This window comes from Babjeviella inositovora (genome assembly GCF_001661335.1).
Source record: "Babjeviella inositovora NRRL Y-12698 unplaced genomic scaffold BABINscaffold_2, whole genome shotgun sequence".
NCBI classification, from domain to species: Eukaryota; Fungi; Ascomycota; class Pichiomycetes; order Serinales; genus Babjeviella; species Babjeviella inositovora.
This window is the reverse complement of record NW_017566839.1, coordinates 1077338-1099529: the sequence shown is the minus strand read 5'-3', so window position 1 is coordinate 1099529 and position 22192 is coordinate 1077338. Positions and strand designations below refer to the sequence as shown.

General features: G+C 49.7%; 9 protein-coding genes across 9 annotated transcripts; 8 read left to right on the top strand and 1 right to left on the bottom strand.

The window, feature by feature from the left end:
- Nucleotides 1-263: 263 nt before the first annotated feature.
- BABINDRAFT_160097 (uncharacterized protein) lies at nucleotides 264-2630 on the bottom strand. The gene is made up of 2 exons (XM_019128054.1): nucleotides 2454-2630; nucleotides 264-2350 (listed from the first exon to the last, which is right to left on the bottom strand). The coding sequence occupies exon 2, from the start codon at nucleotides 2239-2241 to the stop codon at nucleotides 376-378; it is 1866 nt and encodes a 621-aa protein (XP_018987194.1). The 5' UTR covers nucleotides 2242-2350; nucleotides 2454-2630; the 3' UTR covers nucleotides 264-375.
- An 810-nt stretch (nucleotides 2631-3440) lies between these two features.
- On the top strand, nucleotides 3441-4058 carry BABINDRAFT_160096 (uncharacterized protein; the record flags this gene model as incomplete). Its single annotated transcript, XM_019128053.1, has 1 exon — nucleotides 3441-4058. One exon carries the CDS (start codon nucleotides 3441-3443, stop codon nucleotides 3987-3989), a length of 549 nt encoding a protein of 182 aa, XP_018987193.1. The 3' UTR covers nucleotides 3990-4058.
- A 2123-nt stretch (nucleotides 4059-6181) lies between these two features.
- Nucleotides 6182-7402, top strand: PEX3 (Pex3p; the record flags this gene model as incomplete). The annotated part of the gene is made up of 1 exon (XM_019130329.1): nucleotides 6182-7402. One exon carries the CDS (start codon nucleotides 6182-6184, stop codon nucleotides 7400-7402), a length of 1221 nt encoding a protein of 406 aa, XP_018987192.1.
- Nucleotides 7403-8301: 899 nt separating this feature from the next.
- SKP1 (SCF ubiquitin ligase subunit) lies at nucleotides 8302-9113 on the top strand (the record flags this gene model as incomplete). Its single annotated transcript, XM_019128052.1, has 1 exon — nucleotides 8302-9113. A coding segment is annotated over one exon (499 nt), but the record flags the coding sequence as incomplete, so codon positions are not given.
- Nucleotides 9114-9631: 518 nt separating this feature from the next.
- BABINDRAFT_112432 (uncharacterized protein) lies at nucleotides 9632-12626 on the top strand. Its single transcript, XM_019126853.1, has one exon. It carries the CDS (start codon nucleotides 9900-9902, stop codon nucleotides 12417-12419), a length of 2520 nt encoding a protein of 839 aa, XP_018987190.1. The 5' UTR covers nucleotides 9632-9899; the 3' UTR covers nucleotides 12420-12626.
- A 799-nt stretch (nucleotides 12627-13425) lies between these two features.
- Nucleotides 13426-14418, top strand: SAM35 (SAM complex subunit; the record flags this gene model as incomplete). Its single annotated transcript, XM_019130328.1, has 1 exon — nucleotides 13426-14418. One exon carries the CDS (start codon nucleotides 13426-13428, stop codon nucleotides 14416-14418), a length of 993 nt encoding a protein of 330 aa, XP_018987189.1.
- A 418-nt stretch (nucleotides 14419-14836) lies between these two features.
- Nucleotides 14837-16088, top strand: BABINDRAFT_160092 (ubiquitin-protein ligase peroxin 10). Its single transcript, XM_019128051.1, has one exon. It carries the CDS (start codon nucleotides 14916-14918, stop codon nucleotides 15879-15881), a length of 966 nt encoding a protein of 321 aa, XP_018987188.1. The 5' UTR covers nucleotides 14837-14915; the 3' UTR covers nucleotides 15882-16088.
- Nucleotides 16089-16509: 421 nt separating this feature from the next.
- BABINDRAFT_6498 (uncharacterized protein) lies at nucleotides 16510-16857 on the top strand (the record flags this gene model as incomplete). Its single annotated transcript, XM_019132443.1, has 2 exons — nucleotides 16510-16637; nucleotides 16689-16857. 2 exons carry the CDS (start codon nucleotides 16510-16512, stop codon nucleotides 16855-16857), a joined length of 297 nt encoding a protein of 98 aa, XP_018987187.1.
- Nucleotides 16858-17389: 532 nt separating this feature from the next.
- On the top strand, nucleotides 17390-21648 carry IRE1 (bifunctional endoribonuclease/protein kinase; the record flags this gene model as incomplete). Its single annotated transcript, XM_019130746.1, has 4 exons — nucleotides 17390-17491; nucleotides 18058-18088; nucleotides 18542-19869; nucleotides 20011-21648. The coding sequence occupies 4 exons, from the start codon at nucleotides 17390-17392 to the stop codon at nucleotides 21646-21648; spliced, it is 3099 nt and encodes a 1032-aa protein (XP_018987186.1).
- Between the last annotated feature and the right edge of the window lie 544 nt (nucleotides 21649-22192).

Genomic DNA, 22192 nt, shown 5'->3' with positions numbered 1-22192 from the left:
CAAAATATTCGAGTCAGGTATATACGTAAAATATTTAAAATCCCAATATAATTTAAAAGAATAATCGCTGTAAGGATGTATTATAATGGGAGATGGGGATTTAGATGACGTACAGGCGGATGGTTATTACAAGCGTATAGGATATTAGAGGTTTCGGAGGAGTCGGCTTCTTGATGGGCCGAATATGGAAGCTGACTTAGAGATGGGCTGGCAAACTATAGTAAAGGTTTGACCTGTTTTATTTCTCCAGATGCGAGATCTACGTCCTTGACTTATCCTTACATTCATCCGTGATATATTGATACCATCTCATTGACAAAATATCGTTTAGACATATCCTCATTCTTGTCTATGAGTTAGACATTTCCTCATTCTTTATGGATTGGAAATCTCAATGACCAGGATTTTCTTCACTTCCGGCAACGCCACATGCACCGGCTCTTCGGCATTCAATACACGGTTAATCAGTAAGGGCGAGGCTGGTCTAGAGCGCGGCTTCACAGTGCTCATCCCCAGAAGCACGTTTGTAATTGCAGGAAGGTGCACAACTTCCATGGGCATCTCCCGCAGCATATTGGATGCGGGTTGGACCACTTCAGACTGGAGAGCTTCCAGATAGGGGCTCGCACCGGGAAGATGCAATCTAGGAAGGGAGTCAGGATGGTGAGTATGGAAAGGGTCGGGTCGTTCATAAAGATGGTCAGGAAGACGCCCAGGAAGATGCCCAGGAAGACGCCCAGGAAGTTGCAACTCAGGAAGATGGATAACTTCCTGCGGCTGTTCCTCTTTGATCGGGACGCTGCTTGGCTGGAGCTCTCCCGTTGGCTCCTTGGTAGGTTGGTCCGGAACAGAATCCACAGGTGACAGCGACCGGGAAGAGTCGGCAGACGGACGAAACGGCATTCCCGGTGGGTAAAAGTAGGGCATTGGCGGATACCCCATAGCCGGTGGACGCATGCCATCCTCTGGGAATCCCATTGGAGGCGGGGGAAACCCCTGGAACGGATGCATAAACGGCTGGGCTTCGCCGTGGGGGTAGGGTAAGGGTGGAGGCATTTCGCCGTACTGAGACGGGAAGAAAGGATGCATCATATACGGAAAGGGTGGCTCAAACAGAGGCGGGTACTCGGAGTTGATAGCAGCCACTTCAGCGGTCTCTGGCTCGCTCTCCTCCTCGTTGTGCTCGTTACCAACCTGGTTGGCCGGAAGAGGAATGACTTCGCGGAACTTTGACGTTTCATAGGCGTATTCGTAAAAGTCTGCTGGGTTCTTCCGGCGTTCCTTGATCATGTAGAGATCATTTAGCACCTCGCTGGTCTGTAAGGCAGTAATCGAAGACATCTTACTGTAATCCATCTCTGCGAGCTTCCTCTCGTCCCGGGCATAGTTTGCAATCACGCGCTTTTTAATCTCCAACTTGCCCGCCTTGTTTGCTTTCTTGTCGGTGGGCTTGCGCAACGATCTGATGTACACCGCGTCGTCATGGTAGTCAATCGTATGGTTATTAACGCCGCGATACTCCTTCTCCAATTCATACAACTCTTTATTGGTTCTGGCGATTAGTGCTTCCTTTTCCTTCTGCCTGGAGTCGAAGTATTGCTTCCAGATGAGGATTCGGCTGGTTTCCGCATTCTGCGCAATGAGCGTTGTGGCGTACTTGTGCGACGTCAAGAGGCGTTTGAACTCGCGCTGGTACGGCTGTTCGATCTGCTTCCAGGCCTGTGGGAAAAACTTGAACTCGGTGGGATGTGGGATGGTGGGCTCTGCCTTCAATAGTTTTTCCAAGGAGACGGAGGCCGTTCTAGCGACTGGGGCGCGGCGCTTTGTGGGGCTCACTTCCGGTGCGGTAGAGGCGCATTTTTTGTAGAACTGGGCGTTGTGCTTGTCGAATTCGCCCACCGTAAAACTCACATAGTCCGTGTAGTACCGGTGGTTGAGCTCGGAAACATTCAAAGACTCGTCGATGAGCTTGATCAACTCATTGATCCGAGGCAACCGCGAGCGCGCAAACTCTGTCGACAAACGTCTGTATTCGGCTGAGAGGTCCTTTTCCAAGCCTTCAATGTCCTCGAGTGACATTTGCGGGATCTTCCGCAACATCTGTGCCGTTTCCCGCACCGTTAGCGGCACTCTCGGGGGCTTTGGCTCGACGGCATTGCTCGATTCGGATGAACGCCTGGTCTGTCGAGGGAGTTTCGTGGGGCTCGTGTGTTGCGATGCACTCCTTCTTTTAAGGCCCATTTTGTGTGAATAGGTGATAGGCTATGGCTGACAGGCTGCGATTTGCATGCAAGGTCGGATGCAAGTCTGGGAGAGATCTGTGAGATGGCTACCGCCGGGGAAGTATTCTCTAGAAAGTTAGTCAAAAGCTAAATATGACAGGAGTAATCGCTACAGGCACCTCTGAACGAACCAGGAATGTCTTCCATGGTCGTCCCGGTTGAATGACATACGGTGAGGATTTGTGTTTGAGGCAGATTGCTGTTCCGGTTTATGAGAACGGGATAAACGCGAGTAGGGGCTAGGAATGTGTAGCAAACCCCGCAAATCAGTTCTGGACGTTGAACCGACGGAGAAGCTTGCGGAGGTCGTGGATGGAGAGGCTCAGACAGGGTTTGCACCTAATGCGCGATGGAAAAAACGACTTGACGATTCCGAGGACAGAGCTGACGCAGGCTGCAGTTCCAAGTTTTAATCGGGCCCAATTCAGACATATGCGCGTTATGTGCCGGAGAGCTTGATGGTATGGCCGGGTAATCTTGAGCATTCTCTCGCCTACAGTGACAGCATAGCACACTAAGACTCCGCTTTTGGGGAGGTAGTCTGATTAGAGTGCACCCAGGAGGTTACTGGTGCGAGATATTTACGTTTGGTGGCAGTGACGGGAGATGGTTTTGCAGGCGGGGGCCCCGGTGGACTCAGTTACCCAGGACCCGTACTTGTATATCCCGGCCATTTTGCTCCATCATAGCACACTTCGGAGAAGTCATGAGTCGATCTTCGCAGGTTTCGTCGTCAGCCTGTAAATCGTGAGGCTAAGATGTCACAAGATCCGACACCGAGATGCAGATGGAAAACCTTAGCATGCTTCAGTGGGCCGACACGGCTGACTGATGCAGTCTTCCCTCTGTAGTCGAGGAGCCCTTTCGTAGTGTACACTGTAATCACATACTTGCAATTAACTTCCTCAGGACTTTTCTCAAAGCAATAGCCTTGAACAGCGGATTCCAGGGGCTTGGCCAGGCTAGCAATGGTTTAGCGGTCTGCATGCATACCAAAGTGTGCGGCTTAAATGCCGTGCGTTTGCCTCTATTCGTGTGACGCGCAAAATCACGTGACTAGGAAAATTATTTTTATGCCATATCAAAAGTATTATCAAGATGGCTCTACTTTCTTGTTCGCCAGTTCATCCTTTTTTGGCATTACACATAACTAGCGCCATGGATAACATCGAAAATGTGAAGCTTTATGCCCAAGCTTTGGATTCGGCTGTGGACTCTCTTACAGTGGAGATCAAGGCACTTGTGGCTCAGACCCTCAATGAGCGCAGTGCTGCCATCACGCCGTTGGAAAGAGCCGAATTGACCAACAACTACGCCTACAGCATATCCTCCCTCTTCTTCTCGTTCTTGAAAGCCAGTGGGGTTGACACAAACAAACACGGCATCATGGATGAATTGTCCAGGGTGAAGTCGTACATGGCTACCGTCAAACAGGCAAAGGCCGGCAGTGAAGATAAGAGTGCTGACGCTGAGTTGGCCAAAAGATACTTAAAGTCTGCATTGGGTCAAGGCAACTCCACTGTCGTAACCGGTGCGCATACCCCTGCCATCAGTTCAGCCCATTTTACCGGCACCCACACAAAGTTTGCGAAGGACAACGAGACCCCTAAAGCAGTTAGTGTATCTAAAAAAGACGTCAAGAAAGTTGGTGCGGAAATTAAGGGCAAAAAGAAGACTAAGAAGACCAGTAAGGTCACCAAGCCCTAGATGGGGTGTGTCCGATGACTCCTGTCTAGGGTATTGTATATTATTCAAATAAAAGGTTAGGTTTGAAAAGTGAAGTGTAAACTGGATGTAGGCAGATGGATAGGGGGTATTGTCGATAGTCACGGGGTTTACTTAATCAGATGCCATTTTATACTCTCTTTTATTCCCAGCAGGCGCTTTATATAAAGTGATATTTTATAACTCACCCATCTACTTAAATGTTGCCATATAACTGGGTCTACCACTCCGAGATTTAATGATCAAGCTTCCTTCCGGCCTTTGTCATCTGGATCAAAGGTGTAATGAATAATGTTTCGAGAAATATGGTGTATCTAGCTATGAGAATATTGAAACCGCAGTGGCGGTTGACTGGGAAGGAGGTGATACGATTTCGACGGTAAAGAATCCCATTGTATAGATATAATGTATAATATCTAGGTTTTGAGACAAGTATTCTGACTCGCCTAGAACTGTAAAAGTAAGCGACACCATCTGGTCTTGTATCTTCTGTTAAAAAGACCACCACACATCTTTCTACGGGCACTACAGACCAATATTCAAGTTTTCGTACACCTTGGACTGCCAATATATCCACGAAATACGTGTTAATGGAATTTATTCATACCACGGTGTCTCAAGGTGGAAAACACATCGTTTGCCTCATTCTTGGCTTGATCACAGAACCAACCCATATTCGTGTCACATTGGCATTCGGCAATATCAGATTCCGATTCCTTCACGTAAATATTCAACAGGAATGGTCCATCACGAGGGGTAAATCATCAGGGGAGTCATTGGCGTGACGATTCACCCAACATCTCCCGTTATCTCAACCATAGACAATGGGAATTTAAAAATCTGATTAGCTTGGGCACTCGGCCTAAGCAACACCATACCTGTATTGCCATTCAAAATGCATTCAAGATACGCGGATTGGTAGTAGAATAGCTCGCCTTGTACTGTAAATTCCATCACCACCATTCCATCCTACTTCTCCAACACTAAGTAGTCAGTAACAACAATCGAGGGTATCTTCTCTATTTCAAATCTCTGGCCATGGTCAGTCACATCCCACATAAGCCGGACACGGCTAAATGCCTAATTTGCATGCTTATATTAATGATCACTTCACTTGTAACCTGCAATATATAACCAAAAGAAAGGCGAAGAAGTCCTTATACCATATCACCCCACTCAGTATGGCAGAAGGATCGAGTAAGCCTTGGGACGTAAGTGCTGCACGAGATGCACTGTAACACTTAACCGATATCCTCTTTCCTACCGACGATATTCTATATAGCTACCGATCTTCGGATATTTCGGTAACGTATAGTCGATTCATGACATTATCAGCTAGCCTCGATGACGCCGCTCCTTCATCTCAACTCCTTCTGTATTGAAAGTGCCGTGGGTATCCATCCTACATGAGGCTGCAGAACGTGAAACGCTGATAACGTATCAACCTCTGTAATAAGTTTGAAGACTGTCACAAAAATGTATCAGCCGGTCTATATAAAGACCGACCGACCGCTTCGTTGTATATCTAGTTCATACCCAATGAACAATTCTTTCTACCTACGTAAATATACCACATCTTTTTGTACATTTTATCAAAGTATTCTCATCTAATAGCATCTGCGATTACCCACAGCACAGGTAGGAGGTCCGATCCCTGGAATGACAACAAACCTCCGAGCTATAGAAGGAGCCTAAAAAGATTTTTTTTTATAGAGATAACCTCACCGACCAGGGAAATTTCGGTTGTAACCCCTGCAATCTCTGTCGGACCTTAGGCGACGTTTATGCGGCGGATAAGTCCCGTAACCTCCCGACTGCATGAAACCTTCATAGTACACTCCGAGAGAATAAGGAGCTTCTTCAGTCCTTAGTTAAATATACATTTACCTTTTTGCAACAGCGCTTAAAACACCGTTATATGTGTGGCTTCATTTGGTGCGTTCACCACGGCTCCCCTCAACGGATCTCGGCAGCCCTGTCTCCGGCACTGAGCAAAATCTCAGGCACGTGACCATCTCCGCTTTCTCGACATCCTCGTCATATGCCAAAGCCCACACGTCAACCCCACACGTCCGTCTCTTTACAGCCGCCATACATCTACGTCTTTCTGCTACACATAGTATCATCCAGATACAAGGACCTATCTTTACTGACGCTACAATTCATCCCGTGCTATGTTCACATACCTCAGAACGTTGGCACACCGCCACAAGCGCAAGCTCATCGTGACCACATCCATCGCGACACTCGTCTACTTGGCGCAGTGGTACGTGCGCAAGCGCATCGCCGACTTCCAGGCCCGGCTTTCCGAAGAGAAGTTCGCGCGGGAGCAGATCCGCAGACGTTTCGAACAGACACAGAAAGATGCGTACTACACGATCTTGTCGCTCTTACCGGTGATGGCGGCGCCCATTTTCGAGCGGTTGCCGGTGGAGAACATCACAAAGTCGCTCCAAATGAAGCGCGCGCCGGGCGCCACTCCGGCATCGTCCGTCAACATCTTGAACGTCGCCGTCAGCCTGAACGACGAGGCGTTGGACGCATACAGCGCAAAGTCGAAGGCGGAGTTATGGACGGAGTTGAAGATCCAAAGTGTGACCCGGCTCTTGACGTTAGTTTACGCGAGCTCCGCGTTGTTTGTGATTACCCGGCTCCAGTTGAACATCTTGGCGCGCCGGTCGTACTTGGAATCGGCTATCCAGGTGGCTAACTCGAAGCAGGGCAGCGCGCTCACGGGCCTCACGCTGCTCTTTAGTGCGCCACGCGCCGCGCCGCAAGCGCAGACGGATGAGGACGAGGAGGACTACTACTGCGAGCAGGCGTATGTCAGTATGAGCTGGTGGTTGTTGAACCACGGCTGGATGGCGTTGCACGAGAAGGTCCAGGCGGCCGTGGAAGGTGTGTTTGCTGACGTCAGCCCGCGGTCCGAGTTGTCCATCGACGACTTGTCCAGCTTGCTTGCTGACACTGTTGACGTAATCGAGATGAACAACAAGCACGAGTTGTTGAGCTCCTTCTTCCCAACCAACATTGAGCTTGAGATGTTTGTGTTGAGACACACCAATCCTGAAATGGTTCACGCGTTGCACGACCGCGGTTCTACGCTCCGCGTGTTGACGGACGAGACGAAGCGGTATATCTTTGCCGAGCCCACGTTTCTCGTGTTTAACCGCTTGGTGAATGTGAACATCGACACGTTGTTGAACAATATCTTGAACAACGTGGGGGACAACACCGCTGGAAAATTCAAGTTGGCATCGTTGTTGGCGCAGATCACGAAGCAGAGCAACGAGCTCGCGAAGGCGAACGGGATTAATGACTATTTGGCCAACATGGATGCTTTACCGGAGTTGGACGAGTTGAGCGCTGGGGTCTACTCCAACTTTGATAATTAAGATAGAGAGTAAGAATTTATGAAGGAGAAGCTGTAGGAATTTATGATGGAAAAGTTGTAGGAATTTATGACGGAGAAGCTGTAATTTATGGTATTGTGCTGTCAGGTTTGTAGTTGTAGCAACAGGCCGGTACCGAAGGATTATAAGGATATAGGCTTACATACCCCCAGCTTCTCGATCTTTGATTGATTTCTGTATCCTATATTAAATCATTGCTTGAATTATCTGGATCATGCCAGACTCGGTTCAACTGACATATGAAAGGGACTACATATATATTGGTTTCTGGTGCTGAGTGGAATGACTCATGGAACCCTAGGGTACAAAAATTAAAACGATTGTGCGCCTTGGGCCAGGAATTAGCAAATTAGCAAGGCTCGATATAATAAATATCAGCGGTGCTTAACTAACTTTAATCTTAATATAACCTTGGTTTGATACAAGATATTGAACAATTCCATTTATAATCCATTGAATTCAACCTTCCTGATATTGACAGCTTAAACCTGACCAGGCACGCTGGACAGAAGTCGTTCACGTTAACCAGATGCTTAGAATCACCCTCACCTTCTTGGGAGCACACACCCAATCTCTTAAGATATTCAGTGTCTTAGAGTATTCAAAATGTGTAGATTTTATTACATTACACCGTTTGGAATCACTTAGACTTTAAGCTTGCTTGGGAGTTGTAATCTTATTGGCTGTCCCGTTTGCTTTAGCTGTTGTGCGTGTACCAACCATTTAATTTTCGGGGTCCTCATGCTGCAGTGGCACTCCGCAAACCGATCAAAACTGGCGATTGGGGATATACGCTTTTCTTCTCCACAGCCCTATTACTATACACAAATTCAACGTACGTATCCCCCTTTGTTTCATGATTTGAATTACTAACGCCACAGAATGTCCGACACCCCTAAAGTTATTATTGTTTCTTCCGATAACGGCAAGTTCCCAGTGGAGCAGAAGGTTGCGGAGAAGTCTGTCTTGATCAAGAAGATGATCGAGGATTTGGCACCTAACGGGCTCGAGGAGGACTTCGAGATCCCTACACCTAACGTCAGATCCAACGTCTTGAAGGCCGTCTTGGAATGGTGTGAACATCACAAGGACACCGAGTTCCCAGACGAGGACGACGACGACACCAGAAAGATCACCCCTGTTGATGATTGGGATAAGAACTTCTTGCAGGTGGACCAAGAGATGTTGTACGAAATTATCCTCGCCGCCAACTATTTGAACATCAGACCATTATTAGACGCCGGCTGCAAGGTGGTTGCCGAGATGATCAGAGGCAAGTCCCCGGAGGAGATCAGAAAGACTTTCAACATTGTAAACGATTTTTCTCCAGAAGAGGAAGCTGCGATCAAGAGAGAGAACGAATGGGCCGAGGACCGTTAAGCAGCGGGCTTGCCAAGCCGACCTACAATTGTAGCTAGACTAACGCTACCCGCGGTTATGAATCGTAAAAGGCCTATTTTGGAATAGTTGTAAGCCACGTAAAACTGACGTGAGATGAAATGCGTGTTGTGGGAAGTATCGGTTATAGGAAAGGCTACCGTTCAATTTACTATATAACGTGTAGTATTTTGTTCATGCCCATACAAGTTACTGGATTAACATTCACTGTAACTGCGATTGTATGATCGGCTCACAGGTAGGAGTGACTCTGAACCTTGATAAGTGACTAATTTAGACAAAAATTGGTTTCCACGCACTAGCACCCGGATGATGTAGCTTTTCGGTACTCTGCATACCCTAGGGTCTGGGCTTGGCAAGTTCATCCTGTCGCGAACCTCAGACATGGCATCGGGAATATTAACACTTACGCAACCGTACATATCTCCACCACAAAAATACGGTTTAACTAATAGAGTCGGCTGTTTTTCAAAGGCGAACAATACGGAATAAGGGCCAAATGGTTTTCGGCCTCGGAGGGTATGGCCAGGAAAAAAAAACTAGTGAAGCAATCTGTACCCAGGTTACATGTACACTTAACTACAGTTTTATTAACTAACCATCTGGACAACACTGGCAACAATTAACTCAAACAACTGGTTGGTTGTCCCGATAACAAGTGGAAATCCAGGATGGACACGTGCTGCGCCTTACCCCAGCTCCATGGCACGGGGCTATGTAAACACCAGCAATAGTCTAAGCTGCGAGGTAGGCTCGCTGCAGTAACATGTACAAAGAATAATCGTCGATCTCTACCAATTTCTCATAGACCATTTATACTGACAAACGATATCTTTGGTGACCCATCTGTTATGGCAAACTTGACTTTACAGAGTACGGGTCATAAGTCAATCACATGATTACAATGTACGGTCATACACCAATCACATGATTACGGAGCCCATCGGGCCAAGGCTAAGGGGGGTGCACCTCGCCTCGTGCCTATATTTGCCCGTTTGGGATTGCGTGCGTGCATTGAAAAAAACCTAAGAGCAACCAAAGCCTATTCCGTACCAAGCCACTGTCCCCTGTTTACTGCAAAATGGACACATCTTCTGACTCTGGCACCAGCTTTCGGCATAAGCTTCTAAAGTTTGCCCATCGCAAATCGCTGTCTATCAGCGACCTCACGTCAAACCTGCCCCAGCCTGGGCTTCCGAAGTCGCAATCGCACCGTGAGCTCTCGTCACGCCTTAGCCCCCACGGCTCCCTGATCCATCTCCCCGACGGCAAGTCTCTCAAACAGATTTTTGTGTCCCAGCACGAGCCCTCACGGCTGGCCAACGAAGTATCAGAGCTCCTTCCATCCATTAGGCCCTTGGAACGGAAGCCAACACGCGAAGAAGGCACCATCGGCGTATCCTTCACCCGCAACGACACGCCGTCCATTCACTCCAGCATGTCTTTGCCTCACCCAGAAATCCCGGATGCAACCTCGACCGAGGCACGCGAAGGTTTCATGTCGCTGATTATCTCTGCTGCCCACCATCTCACTAGCAGCATCGCCCCGCACGAGAAGCAGCTCACGCAGGACGCCAACGTGTCCAGCTCTACAATTCTTGAGGAAAACCGATCCAGCCCCAAGGCTACCATGGCACAATACGTGCAATTCCAGCCGATCAAGGAATCCCCTATAAATACGCTCGGCAACGGCGACCTCTCGCTCGCATCGTTTGGTTTTGGCGAAGACACCGAACGCGACGACACCAACTTCAAACTGATTTTGACCCCCGTCGCCAGCGCGGAGCGCGTGCTGGACTTTGGCGCGGCGTTAGCGCCACAGACGTCGAAAACCCGCCGCAAACCGAACATTCTCGCCACGCTCAAACCCAAGCGCCGCCCGCTCAGCCTTAGCCGCACCGCGTCGCTCGCGGACCGCGGCACGCGCGAGCTTTCGCCATCCGCGCCACAAACGCCTATGGAGCCTGCGCTGGACGCGGAGTCCGAGAGCGACGGCGAAAAGCCGAATAAGCGCAACGCGGAGTTCCACCAGTTGTTCAAAACGCTTCCGACATCAGAAAAGTGCACGGCCGCGTACGGCTGCGCGTTGTCGAAGGAAATACTCGTTCACGGCAAGCTCTATGTAAGCGCGAACCACATCTGCTTCAACTCAAACATTCTCGGCTGGGTCACGAGCTTGGTGATCCCGTTGAAGAAGGTGGTGCAGATTGAGAAAAAGTCAACCGCGTTGATGTTTCCCAACGCGATGGTGATACAGACGCTTCACGAGCGGCACGTATTTGCGAGTTTCCTCTCGCGTGACTCGTCGTTTGACGTGCTCACCGAGACGTGGAGAAACGCGGTACAGGAATCTGGAACAAGAGGCGGCCCGGGAGCCCGCAGACGCTCAGGAACCCTCTCGCTGGCACTCCGCTCGCCCACCGACTTGTCGGGCGATGATCTGGACTACGATTATTCGGACAACACCGACGAGTCAACTATGGAAAGCGACGAGGAAATGGTCAAGGAGGACGAACCCAAGGCGAGTGACCCACTGCCTGGCACTGAATCTGGGCATGCACCAACGTCGCTCGGCTATACCAAGGCACCTAATGATATTGAGATTGTTAACGACACGTTGGATGCGCCGCTCGGTGCCGTGTTCAGCTACCTATTCGGTGATGACGTGCTGAACCTCCGCAAGGTTTTGGAGAAGCAGAAGAATAGGGATATTTCTCTGATCCCAGTGTTCAAGAAGGACTCCTCCGGGAAGAAAACCCGTAAGTATGACTATGTGAAGCCGCTCAACGGGCCAATTGGCCCGAAGCAGACGAAGTGCGAGGTTACAGAGACGATTGAGAAGGAGGACCTTGACTCGTCGATGATGGTTTTACAGTCGACCAGAACTCCAGATGTGCCGTCTGGTGGGTCTTTCAGCGTCCAGACACGCTTCTATCTTGCATGGGGCGAGAACAACGGCACTAAAGTGTTTATAGTGACGTCTGTGGAGTGGACGAGCAAGAGCTGGATCAAGGGCGCGGTGGAGAATGGTTCCATCAGTGGGCAAAAGGAGTCATTGGGGGTTTTGGTATCCGAACTTAAGGTGTTTGCTGCGGCAAACGGGAAGGGACGGACAAAATCCAAGTCGAAGAAAAGGAAGTCAGAAGAGGTGGAGGTGGAAGTCGTGCCAGTGGTGACACCTCCGCCACTGCCCCCTGGGTTTATGTCTGCGCTTGACTCTCTTTCTGCCGCAATCCCGTTGCCCATCCCAGACGCTGCCAAGATTCCAGTATTGCTACTCGTTGCGTATCTCCTCTTTTCCCTTTTTAGGCGGTCCTCTAACGTTTTGTCATTGGGGAACACCGGGATGTACCAGATGGAGTACAAAGGGCGGATCTACAACTTGGTACCGTCTGTGCATGACGGCAGGAATGAAGAGTATCATGCTGCCGGCGGAGAACTCTGGGATTGGGTGCATGATAGGGGCAGAGCAGGGTACCCACGGGAGACGTGGGAGAAGATAGGAGTGAAGGAGCGGATGGGAAAACACTCCAGTAGGGATATTGAAGAGATGATACGGTTGACGCAAATACGATTGGATGAAATCCAACGGATGATCTAGCGGTTTTTATGCATGAACCCACTGAGCGGATAGTTCCATAAGCGGTACTCTGATATGGCGATTTGTGAAATAATAATCGTTTGTGAAGCAACAACTTTTTGGAGATGGTTTCTCAGGTCGGATATCTCTTTTTGTATTTGCCTTTCTTATCGACTGCTGTCCGGGTTAAATTTCATATCTCAAGCTCTTCCATCCTCCTCCATGAAAATTAGAACTTTTTACACATTTCCTTATTAGAACCCCGACCTACCGCTATTCCTCTATTAACTTGTGTCTCCCTAAGCTGGGACTACCTCCCCATTCTTACACAAACCTGTTTCCTTTATATTATATTTTCCATTGCCCTTTTTTTCGGTTCACCCCCACCTCTGGGTTGCATATCCTGGCTTTATTTTAACTCAGCCCGGATGTATTCAAACCCGCAGGAGCTCTTGGAACCCGTATTTTAAGTAATTAGATAATAAATAAGATGTTAAGATCTGTTCTGGCGTGGATTTTCCCCCAAAAAATCTTGTCTTGCTAAGAATATTAGACCTCTTTATGCTTACCCAAGTCAAACGTGTTTGTGCTGGAATCAGCAGGCATAAACACACAAACCAGGTTACGTATTGTTCTAAATAATCATCTATTTGGGAGTACCACATCGACTTTTTAATTACACTTTGAATTATATATCCGAAAACTAAACTCAACTCCCGCTCTCCCCACTTCGGAACGTCCCTCTAGCACGTTACATGGATTGAGAGTTGTGGCAGATATCGGTTGTTAGTCTGCCGTAAAGAGTAAATCACCCAAAGTGTTTAATAATTTATAAACCAGATGGTATCCCTTTTACCAACTCTCGGTTACTGGAATATCCACAATTTAAAGAGAAAAAATCAATCTCCAGGCTTCGTATCCGCCATCTCCACCTTGTTTCCAAATTAATTCGTGCGGCGTGAAAAATGAATCACTTCACAGACCCCACTTCGCCTTCTCATCTCACTCCAACGCCCTATCTCCCACAATGACAGAATCTTCATGGAAAACTGTCCCGGCACCAATCAAAGCTATTTTTGATACATTTCCCTTAAGAACCTTCTCTGAGGTGCCCAGCTCCACTCCTGCTAGCGACCGTCACATTGCCGCCCGCACCCACGCCTTCGTGGGCGCCAAGCCCTCCAGCACCAGGGCCGTCTTGGGTGTCTACGGATTGCACGAGTACAAGACCACGGGACGCTTGTTAGCCTCAGATCCACTTTGCTTGTCCCAACAGTTGAGCTTCTGCCAGCGCAACGGGGTCAAGGTACCTACCAATATATCTCTGGCTAAATGTACTACGCAATCTTCAGGAATTGCCACACCTTCTTTGTCTTCAGTAATGGTTTTATCCCACCACGCGAGCGCAGAGTCCGAGTTGCCGATTCTCATTGAGGAGAAGCAGGGACGTCGAGTGGTGCGTGGCTTCAAGACTATCCAGGCGTTCAACGCAAGCCATCTCAAGGGCCAGGACGTGATGTTTGCACAGTTGATTGACTCCACCGTCTATGATGCCTGGATGATACTCGTTCTCTTTTATCTTTCCGATGAAACCCGATTGCGCGTGTACAACGACGTCACTGACGCCTCCTGGTTTTCCCGGATATCCGTTTTCAACAGCATGGCCAGCTTGGTAAAGCGCAACGGCTTCCATTTGCGGCACCCGAACTTGGCCGCCCTCTGGGATGAGCGTGTTCGGCAGCGGCTTGTAGGACGAGTGACTCCGGCGCGGTTTGACGTCCAGATGGAGGTTGCTCAGGTGGTGGAGCACGCTGACCGTGCCTTGGCAAAGTTGAACGAGTATTTGGGCGACAAAAAGGGCTTTGCCGAGACACCTGGTATGGTTGATTGCAAGTTAGCCGGGTTGGTTTACAGCTTGATTCGTTGGGGGACGGACGACTTTACTTTGACTGAAACGGTGAAGGCAACGTATCCCGCGTTGGTCGCGCACTGCGAATGGGTTGTGGAGGCGTGCGTGTAAAGGGTATGAACAGTAATTAAGTATTTGAATCCCACAGCTATTATCGAGTCTATGGATTAGCTCGCACGATATTCAAAAAAAAAAAATTTGTGACAGATGTAATAGAGACGCTTATTTGCAAGGTTATGGCTTTTATGAAGGTAGAGGGGTACCACTTATGTATATATTATCTCTACAGTCGCCAAATTTCAGCGGCGTCAAACTTAATATATGCTTCTTCAACATAAGCTCCGTGAAAGCCCAAATTGCCAATAAATCCACGTCCCACCATAGATTGGATAAGCATTTGTCTCTCCGCCGGTCTGCACATTCTTACGAGCCCTCGGGGTTCGGCTAGCGAAAGCTGCAGGCTACGAAAATGTGGGGACGAAAAAGTCAACGATAACAATTCGATGCTCTATCAGCCATTCGCACATTTTAAAGGCCTTGCTCAATATACCGCCACTTTCTTCAAACAGACTTCCTCAACCGAACGCCTCTCAATCTTCCAACACATTATGGACCCGCCGTTTGAGTTTGCCAACGCACCCAGCATCGTGCGGGCGCACCAAAAGGACTCATACTTTGAGCTGGCGCTCCGGAGTCAGCTCCAGGACGTGCTCCAGATTTTTACAGGCCAACGGTTCATCCACACACACCCGGAAGAGATCACCATCTTTGCCAAGGCGCTCTACTTAGGGGTGACAACCCTTCTCGGCGCCAGAACGCTCGGCGAAGAGTACGTTGACTTGGTGTATGTGAATCGTCAAGGCCGCAAGTTTCCCCGGATGGCTTCCAAACTCGGGTTTATCGCCTCGTACGCCTTACTTCCCTATGTGGTCAGCCGCTTGGTTAAACTTTTCAAGCCCCAGCAACAGCCTGAAACGAAAGAAGCGAACCACTCCCTCATCCATCTGTTAGTTTTCCGTTTGCGATCTGCAGTGTCACAGTTGTCCTACGCAAAGATCCTAGACCTTATCATGAATCTCCACATCGGATTGTTCTACTTTTCCGGCAAGTACTACCAGCTCCTGAAACGGCTTTTCGGGTTGCGCTATGCGTTTGGCCACAAGGTTGACAAGGAGAAGCTCGCCAACGGCAACTATGAGCTCCTCGGGGGGCTAATCTTTGCCCAGCTAGCGTTCAAAGCTGTCAGCGCCGTAGCTAGGTATTCCAACGACGTGTTAAGTCATAATAGGGCCGTGACGCTTTCAGAGAAACCCCCTGGTGAGGTTACCCGTATCTATGGGCTCCAAAAACGCATACAGGATGGGATCGACTTGGCAAACCCGCTGGCATTGCCCTATATTCCGGAGGTCTCTCGAAAGTGCATGCTCTGTTTGTCCTACATGGCCCAGCCCACCTGTGCTCCGTGTGGTCACGTCTTCTGCTGGTCATGCATTGGTGACTGGTGCCGCGAACGGCCCGAGTGTCCGCTCTGTCGGCAGCCTGTCTGCGAGCAGCAATTGTTGCCATTGGGGTGAGGAGGTTGCAGCGGTGACTGAGATGGAACGTGCGTTAAAATGTGCTGTCTATTGCAAGGATCCAGAGTCCCATAAACATCCAAGACCATGACATGCTCCAACGACTCGCTTAGCGTCTCTGTTGATCGTTACAACGTGGATACACTAGAGGTGTAACGTTCGTTTCCGTCGGACGTTGAATCATATTCCTGAGACCAAATGGCTTATTTAATGCTATATATTTGTAAATACAACGTCGTAAATATAACCCCTATTCCGAACTATCTCTCCGCTGGGGTGTTCGGATGGATCTAAGGGATATAAACGGGACTTGTGCGAGAGCACCTCTCGATGCTAGGTACCGGTGCGGGAAAATAGCCTATAAAAGTCGTTACGCTTGGGCTAGATATTGACAAGATACCCATTAAGCTTAAATAACTGCTTAACAACCAATTCGTTCTGGTATAATGACTTTTGCCTACTCTGTGGCCTGACAGTAATCAACTATACGTTAGACTGTGGCCCGTGGCCGCGTTTAACGCGTCAGGGACGCGCATTTTTCACCTGCCAGTTGCCACTCAAGGCACATTTTTCACTGTACCCTTTCTACACTCGGATAGTCACAGTGTGGTATATACCCACGTTTTTGATGTACCGCAGCCAGTTCAAGTCCCTGCCCTTTTCCACCCCTGAGGCTTCCAAGAAGCGGATTGCGGAAAAGGAAGTGAAATTGGCCCAGCTTAAGCTCCAGTTCGAACAGCTTCTGGAGCAATATAAGTATGAAAACGCGAGACGTTCTTTTTAAACTTGGTATACTAACATCTCTAGGTCTTCCGAGTCGCCAGAGACGGTAGTTAAGCGTCATGTCACAGACTTGAACCGATACAACGGGGTACGAGATGCAGCTCTAGCAATGGTGACAATGATCGCTGAGCAGAGAAGTTTGAGAATCGCAGATGTGCTTACCGAGATGGGCGTAGAGCCAAACGAGGAGTGAACTGCCCATGGTAGTATAAAAGCAAACACTACCATCCGATGAAATGCGTATCTATGAGACGCCACCTTCAGATTTAGGGTATGAGATGGAGTTCTGAAAATATGACTCTGCGTACCGAGAGTTATCTCGTGTCCCTGGAGGCAGTTTATTGGACCCGTCGAGAGAATCCGATGGCTAGGAGCCATTTCTATCCCCACTGGTTTGATGTACACAAGTTATAATGAATGACCGTAGGGCTCAATGGACCAATGCTTAGACTAGCTTCCAAGTAAGATGGTATGATTGTAAGCATAGTATAGAGTCTACAGGGTTGTACTACCTCTTGGTTCTGTCTTCTCGGGCTGATGGCCGTGCTGGCGATGGGGATTTAAACCCTGAGAAAAGATTCGGCAACCGCAGAAAAGTGATTCTCATAATGCTGGGCATTCTGGTTTTATACACTGCCCCTGAACGTTCTAAAGGCTTTATTTTCCTCGTGAATTCAAGGGTTCACAAGATCGGCCTCCCCATCTAAGTGACGTTCGGCTAAAACATGTATGTCTACAGATTTGCTCTAATTCCGATTCTGCGTGAGTTACCGTATACCTTTGAGTGTGATTGCATCATCCGTATCTACGCAACTCTAAAACTGCAGGTAACGACGAATCAGAAGGCAAACATCCTGTGGCAAACGTCTAATGCAGCTCCCGCAGCCTGGGCGGGCGTCTAACTTTCGGCAATGCCCAGATCGCTATAAAACAACCCACTAGCCACTTAGTCTTTTCCACTATTTTCCATCATTGGAAATCGTAGAATGGAATATTATTCAATACGGCAGATAACTAGCCGATCCCTCATATCCATAGGCACAATATAAAGTAACTACTCATATGTGAATCGTTATCGCTAGCGCGGAAGGCACGTGACACTGACAAAATTTTCCTGCTAACGTGCAGGCAAACCTGCGGTCGTGAGGATATTGTGCATGAGGTGAGGAAGAGAGTTCCATTGAATTATCGAATTCAAGAAGGGGTAATCAGTCCCAACTACGTCCACCACGACACACCATTCATCACATATCCACACACCCCTTCCATTTTTGTATCAGGAGACCCTACACTCTCCGATCTTGTCCTTACTAAAAGACTGTGAAAAAAAAATTGAGCTCAGTAGATTTCTCAGTCTTTGCTGAAAGTTGCTCCAGGTCTGCTAGATATACAGACTACCCATTCTTTGCTGAAAGTCGCTTCAGGTCTGCCACATATACAGGTGCGATCAGTTTACCGAATAGATACTGTCTTTGAGTATCCACCGTGTCGAAAAGCCAAGCTGGACTTGATCTTCTATCATCAATCCAAGTAACTTGGCTATTTCAGTGCACCCACAGCCGAGTCTCTTTCTTTTTACCATATACTGAGCGATCATCCTGAGTTGATCTCGGATATCCGCCAAACCCCATCAGATCATCCCGCATTCATCGAGTGTTCGCTTAAACACTCCCTGGGTCAATTTCCCCACCAAAAAAACCCCCCCTGTTTTGTACATTTTCAGATGAGGCCTTATTTACTACTATTCTGCCTTGCGCTCTGTCAGTCCGTCGCCACGTTCGCGTCACCGGCGGAGATTGGCGAGTACGCACGAAACACTCCCAGTCTAGAAATCTTACTGGACACTCTCGGGCTCCGCGCGCTAGACAACCTCCCAGAGCTCTATGCACGCCCGCTTGAGGCCTGGGACGTTACAGACACGCTTCTTGCGAGCGACATTGAGGGGGCACTTCACGGGCTCAATCGCACCACAGGCGAGGTGCTCTGGACCTTGCCCGGAACGCCGCTCGTCCAGATCGTCAATCAGACCCACACATCCCCCGAAGACCAGCGGTCCGAGGTCATCTGGGCGGTGGAGCCCCTAGACGACGGCCGACTCTACTACTTCTCCAAAGAGATGGGGCTCCAGGAGTTCCCCGTCAGTATCAAGCACTTAGTGCTCGAGTCCCCCTTTGTGCTATCGGGAGATGACAAAATCTACACCGGTGCGATGCGGTCGTTGTTGTACGACATTCGTGTGTCTGACGGCGAGGTCTTGGGCACCTACGGTCCTGGCTCCCCGTCGATGCAATGCCCGGTGGACCCTCGGGGTCCAGAAGAGCCCCATGTATATGTGAGCCAGACCATCTACGAGCTCACAATCCAAGGATCAAACCAAGGAAAGGACCAGGCTACCTGGAAAGTCACGTACGCGTCCTGGGGCCCTAACAACATGGACAAGGACTTGGTGCAGCAGAGTCGGTACCCGCGCGATATGTTCCTCGCGCCAAACTACGACGCGTCAGTGTTAGCAATGGACTTGGAGCTGCCCACGCCGAAGTGGGTATCGCGGCTCCCCGCGATTGCCGTGAACGTGTTTGATATCTTCCTGTCGCATAGCGCTGAGCTCGCGGTGCTCCCCCACCCGCTCAAGCCGGACTCTGAAGCGTTCAACCCGAAGGCGGACTATGGCACGTTCCTCGACCAGACGTCCACCGGCTCGTGGTACGCCATGTCTGGCTTCAACTATCCGTTGCTCGTGGCGTCCGCGCCGAGATCGCAGTACTGGACTTCCAGCCGCTGGCACAGTCGTGACGTTCCCTCGTCGCCGGACTTTGAGAACCTCACGTTGAACGGCGTGCACAAGTCGCTTGTCCTGGAAACCACCCATACCCGCGAGCGCTTGCCGAGCCCTGCAGCCACAATTCTGAAAAACCTCCCGGCGACGACGACGACGACTACTCCGTGGGGGCACCAGAGGATACCCAAGCCTATCCAGCCGGTCACCCTCGATATCACCGAAGACTACTTGACCATGTCGTTGGGTAAGATTGTTCTCCGGATCGTGGAGAATGCTGTCACCACGTTAGTCGTGGTGATGGTAATGGTGGGCTTGGGCAAGATGGGGGTAATCCCACCGTTCACCAAGATCTTGGTCAAGCTTGGGTTCTTCAGACGGACCCAGAACGCGATCGAGATCGTCGAGAAGATGCTTAGCGAGGAAGAGGCCGCGAGAAAGAAGAAAGGGCAGGACCTGCAGGAGACAGATCGGGAGATTGGCCACGAGACAGAGGTCACGTATGTGGCCGATAACTCAGCTCCGTCTATCAAGTTTAGCGATCTGGCCTTGCGCCCTGATACGGGGAAGGTGGACCTGGCCCGAGAACTCTCCACTCCCGAGCCCGATGACAAGCGTAAAAAGAGCGTGACGATCCTCGACCACGGCGAGATCTCCAAGACCACGGATGCGGTGAGTTCGCCCGAAGATGCGGGCCCCAAACGCCGCAAGCGCGGTAGTCGTGGGGGCAAAAAGAACAAGAAGGAATCGGAGATAGCTCTGGAAAGCCTCAGTTTAGAAGTCGACTCCTCGATCAGTTCGGAGGTTGGTTCCTCAACAAAGTCGGAGGGCTCCTTGCTTTCAGAGGTTGGTTCTGCCAACTCTCGTTCGTCTACCGGGAACTTGGTCATCTCCGACACGGTGCTCGGCTACGGCTCGCACGGGACGGTGGTGTACAAAGGGACGTTTGAGTCCCGCCCTGTGGCGGTCAAGCGCATGTTGCTTGACTTCTTTGACGTGGCGCAGCACGAGGTGGCGCTCCTTCAGGAAAGTGACGACCACCCTAACGTGGTGCGCTACTTCTGTTCCCAGGAGAGCGAGAAGTTCCTCTACATTGCGTTAGAGCTCTGCAGCGCCAGTTTGGAGGATGTGGTGGAGAAAGCCCAGCGGTACCCGGAGCTCTCATCGATGCGCCCGAACACGATCTTGTATCAGATTGCCTGCGGCCTCAACTACCTCCACTCGCTCAAAATTGTTCACAGAGACCTCAAACCACAAAATATCTTGGTGGCGCCGCCAAAGCACCGGCACCGAGGCGAGGCAGTGCCACCACGCACGCTCATTTCGGACTTTGGTCTTTGCAAGAAGCTTGAGGCTGACCAGTCGAGTTTCCGCGCAACGACCGCCAACGCGGCGGGCACGGCTGGCTGGAGAGCGCCAGAGTTGCTCGTCGATGAGCACGATAGCGTGTACAATAACATTATCACCAACGGGACCATGACGTCCGACCTGAACCACTCCATTCCTGGTATGAACGCTACAGGAGCCAGCGAGCCTTTAGTTTATGACTCGCTCTCCAAGCGGAAACTCACGCGCGCGATTGATGTCTTTTCCATGGGCTGTGTGTTCTACTATGTGCTCACGAGCGGCCAGCATCCGTTCGGCGACAGATATCTCCGCGAGGGGAACATCATCAAGGGCGAGTACTGCTTGGACTTGTTGGACGTGCTTCCCGATGCGTTCGAGGCACGCCACTTGATCGCGCACATGATTGCGCGCAATCCGCGGCTGCGCCTCGACTCGCTGCAGATCATGAAGCATCCGTACTTCTGGCTGTACGAGAAGCGCTTTGACTTCTTGCTCAAAGTCAGCGACCGCTTCGAGGTCGAACGCCGGGACCCGCCTAGCCCTCTCTTGCTTAAGTTGGAAGAGATTGCTCCACAAGTTGTGGGCAAAGACTGGCGGGCAAAGTTCGGGAGATTGTTTCTTGACAACTTGGGCAAGTACAGGAAGTACCACGGGCTGAAGTTGATGGACTTGTTGCGTGCGCTCAGAAACAAGTATCACCACTTTAATGACATGCCCGAAGCATTGATGGAGGAGATGGGTCCGCTTCCGGACGGTTTCTACGCATACTTTAACTCACGGTTTCCGAACATGTTGATGGAGATTTACTTTGTGGTTCAGGAGAACTTGGCGGATGAACAGACGTTGCGGGCGTTCTACTAGCGAGCATACAGCATGAATATTAACGGTTATCGGGTGAAGATAGTGGAACAAACGAGTGCCAGAGAGGCAAAGATGCTAAAAGCGAGTGTTGGTGCCATTTATAACGTTCAATAACGAGAGCAAACTGATATACATCTCGGAAATATCAGTGCCGCTTGGTACTCCCCGATTCTGATACCATCATTCACCTTTTTTGTTTTGTTTTGATTCCTACTCCAATCTGGTGTACCCTCTCTAAGCCTCATTATTCGTGGAATTCATCCCGCATTCCTCTGGTCAGTCCTTTGCGCGCCGCGTCTGATCTTCCTTTTTCCTTCCTTTATCTTTTTTTTTAAAAAAAAAATTCAACCATTCGCACGTTGGCTTGCCTCAGGTGTCCGTTTGCACATACCTTCCTGTGGTGTTCCATCTTTGGTTCTCGAACCGCATTATAGTTTATCTCGTTGCTTTGTTTCAGGTTCAGGTTATTATCATTACATGTTATTATAGTTAGAATACTTGTAGATAGAATATGTAACATTATATGACTCGTAAATAGCCGTAT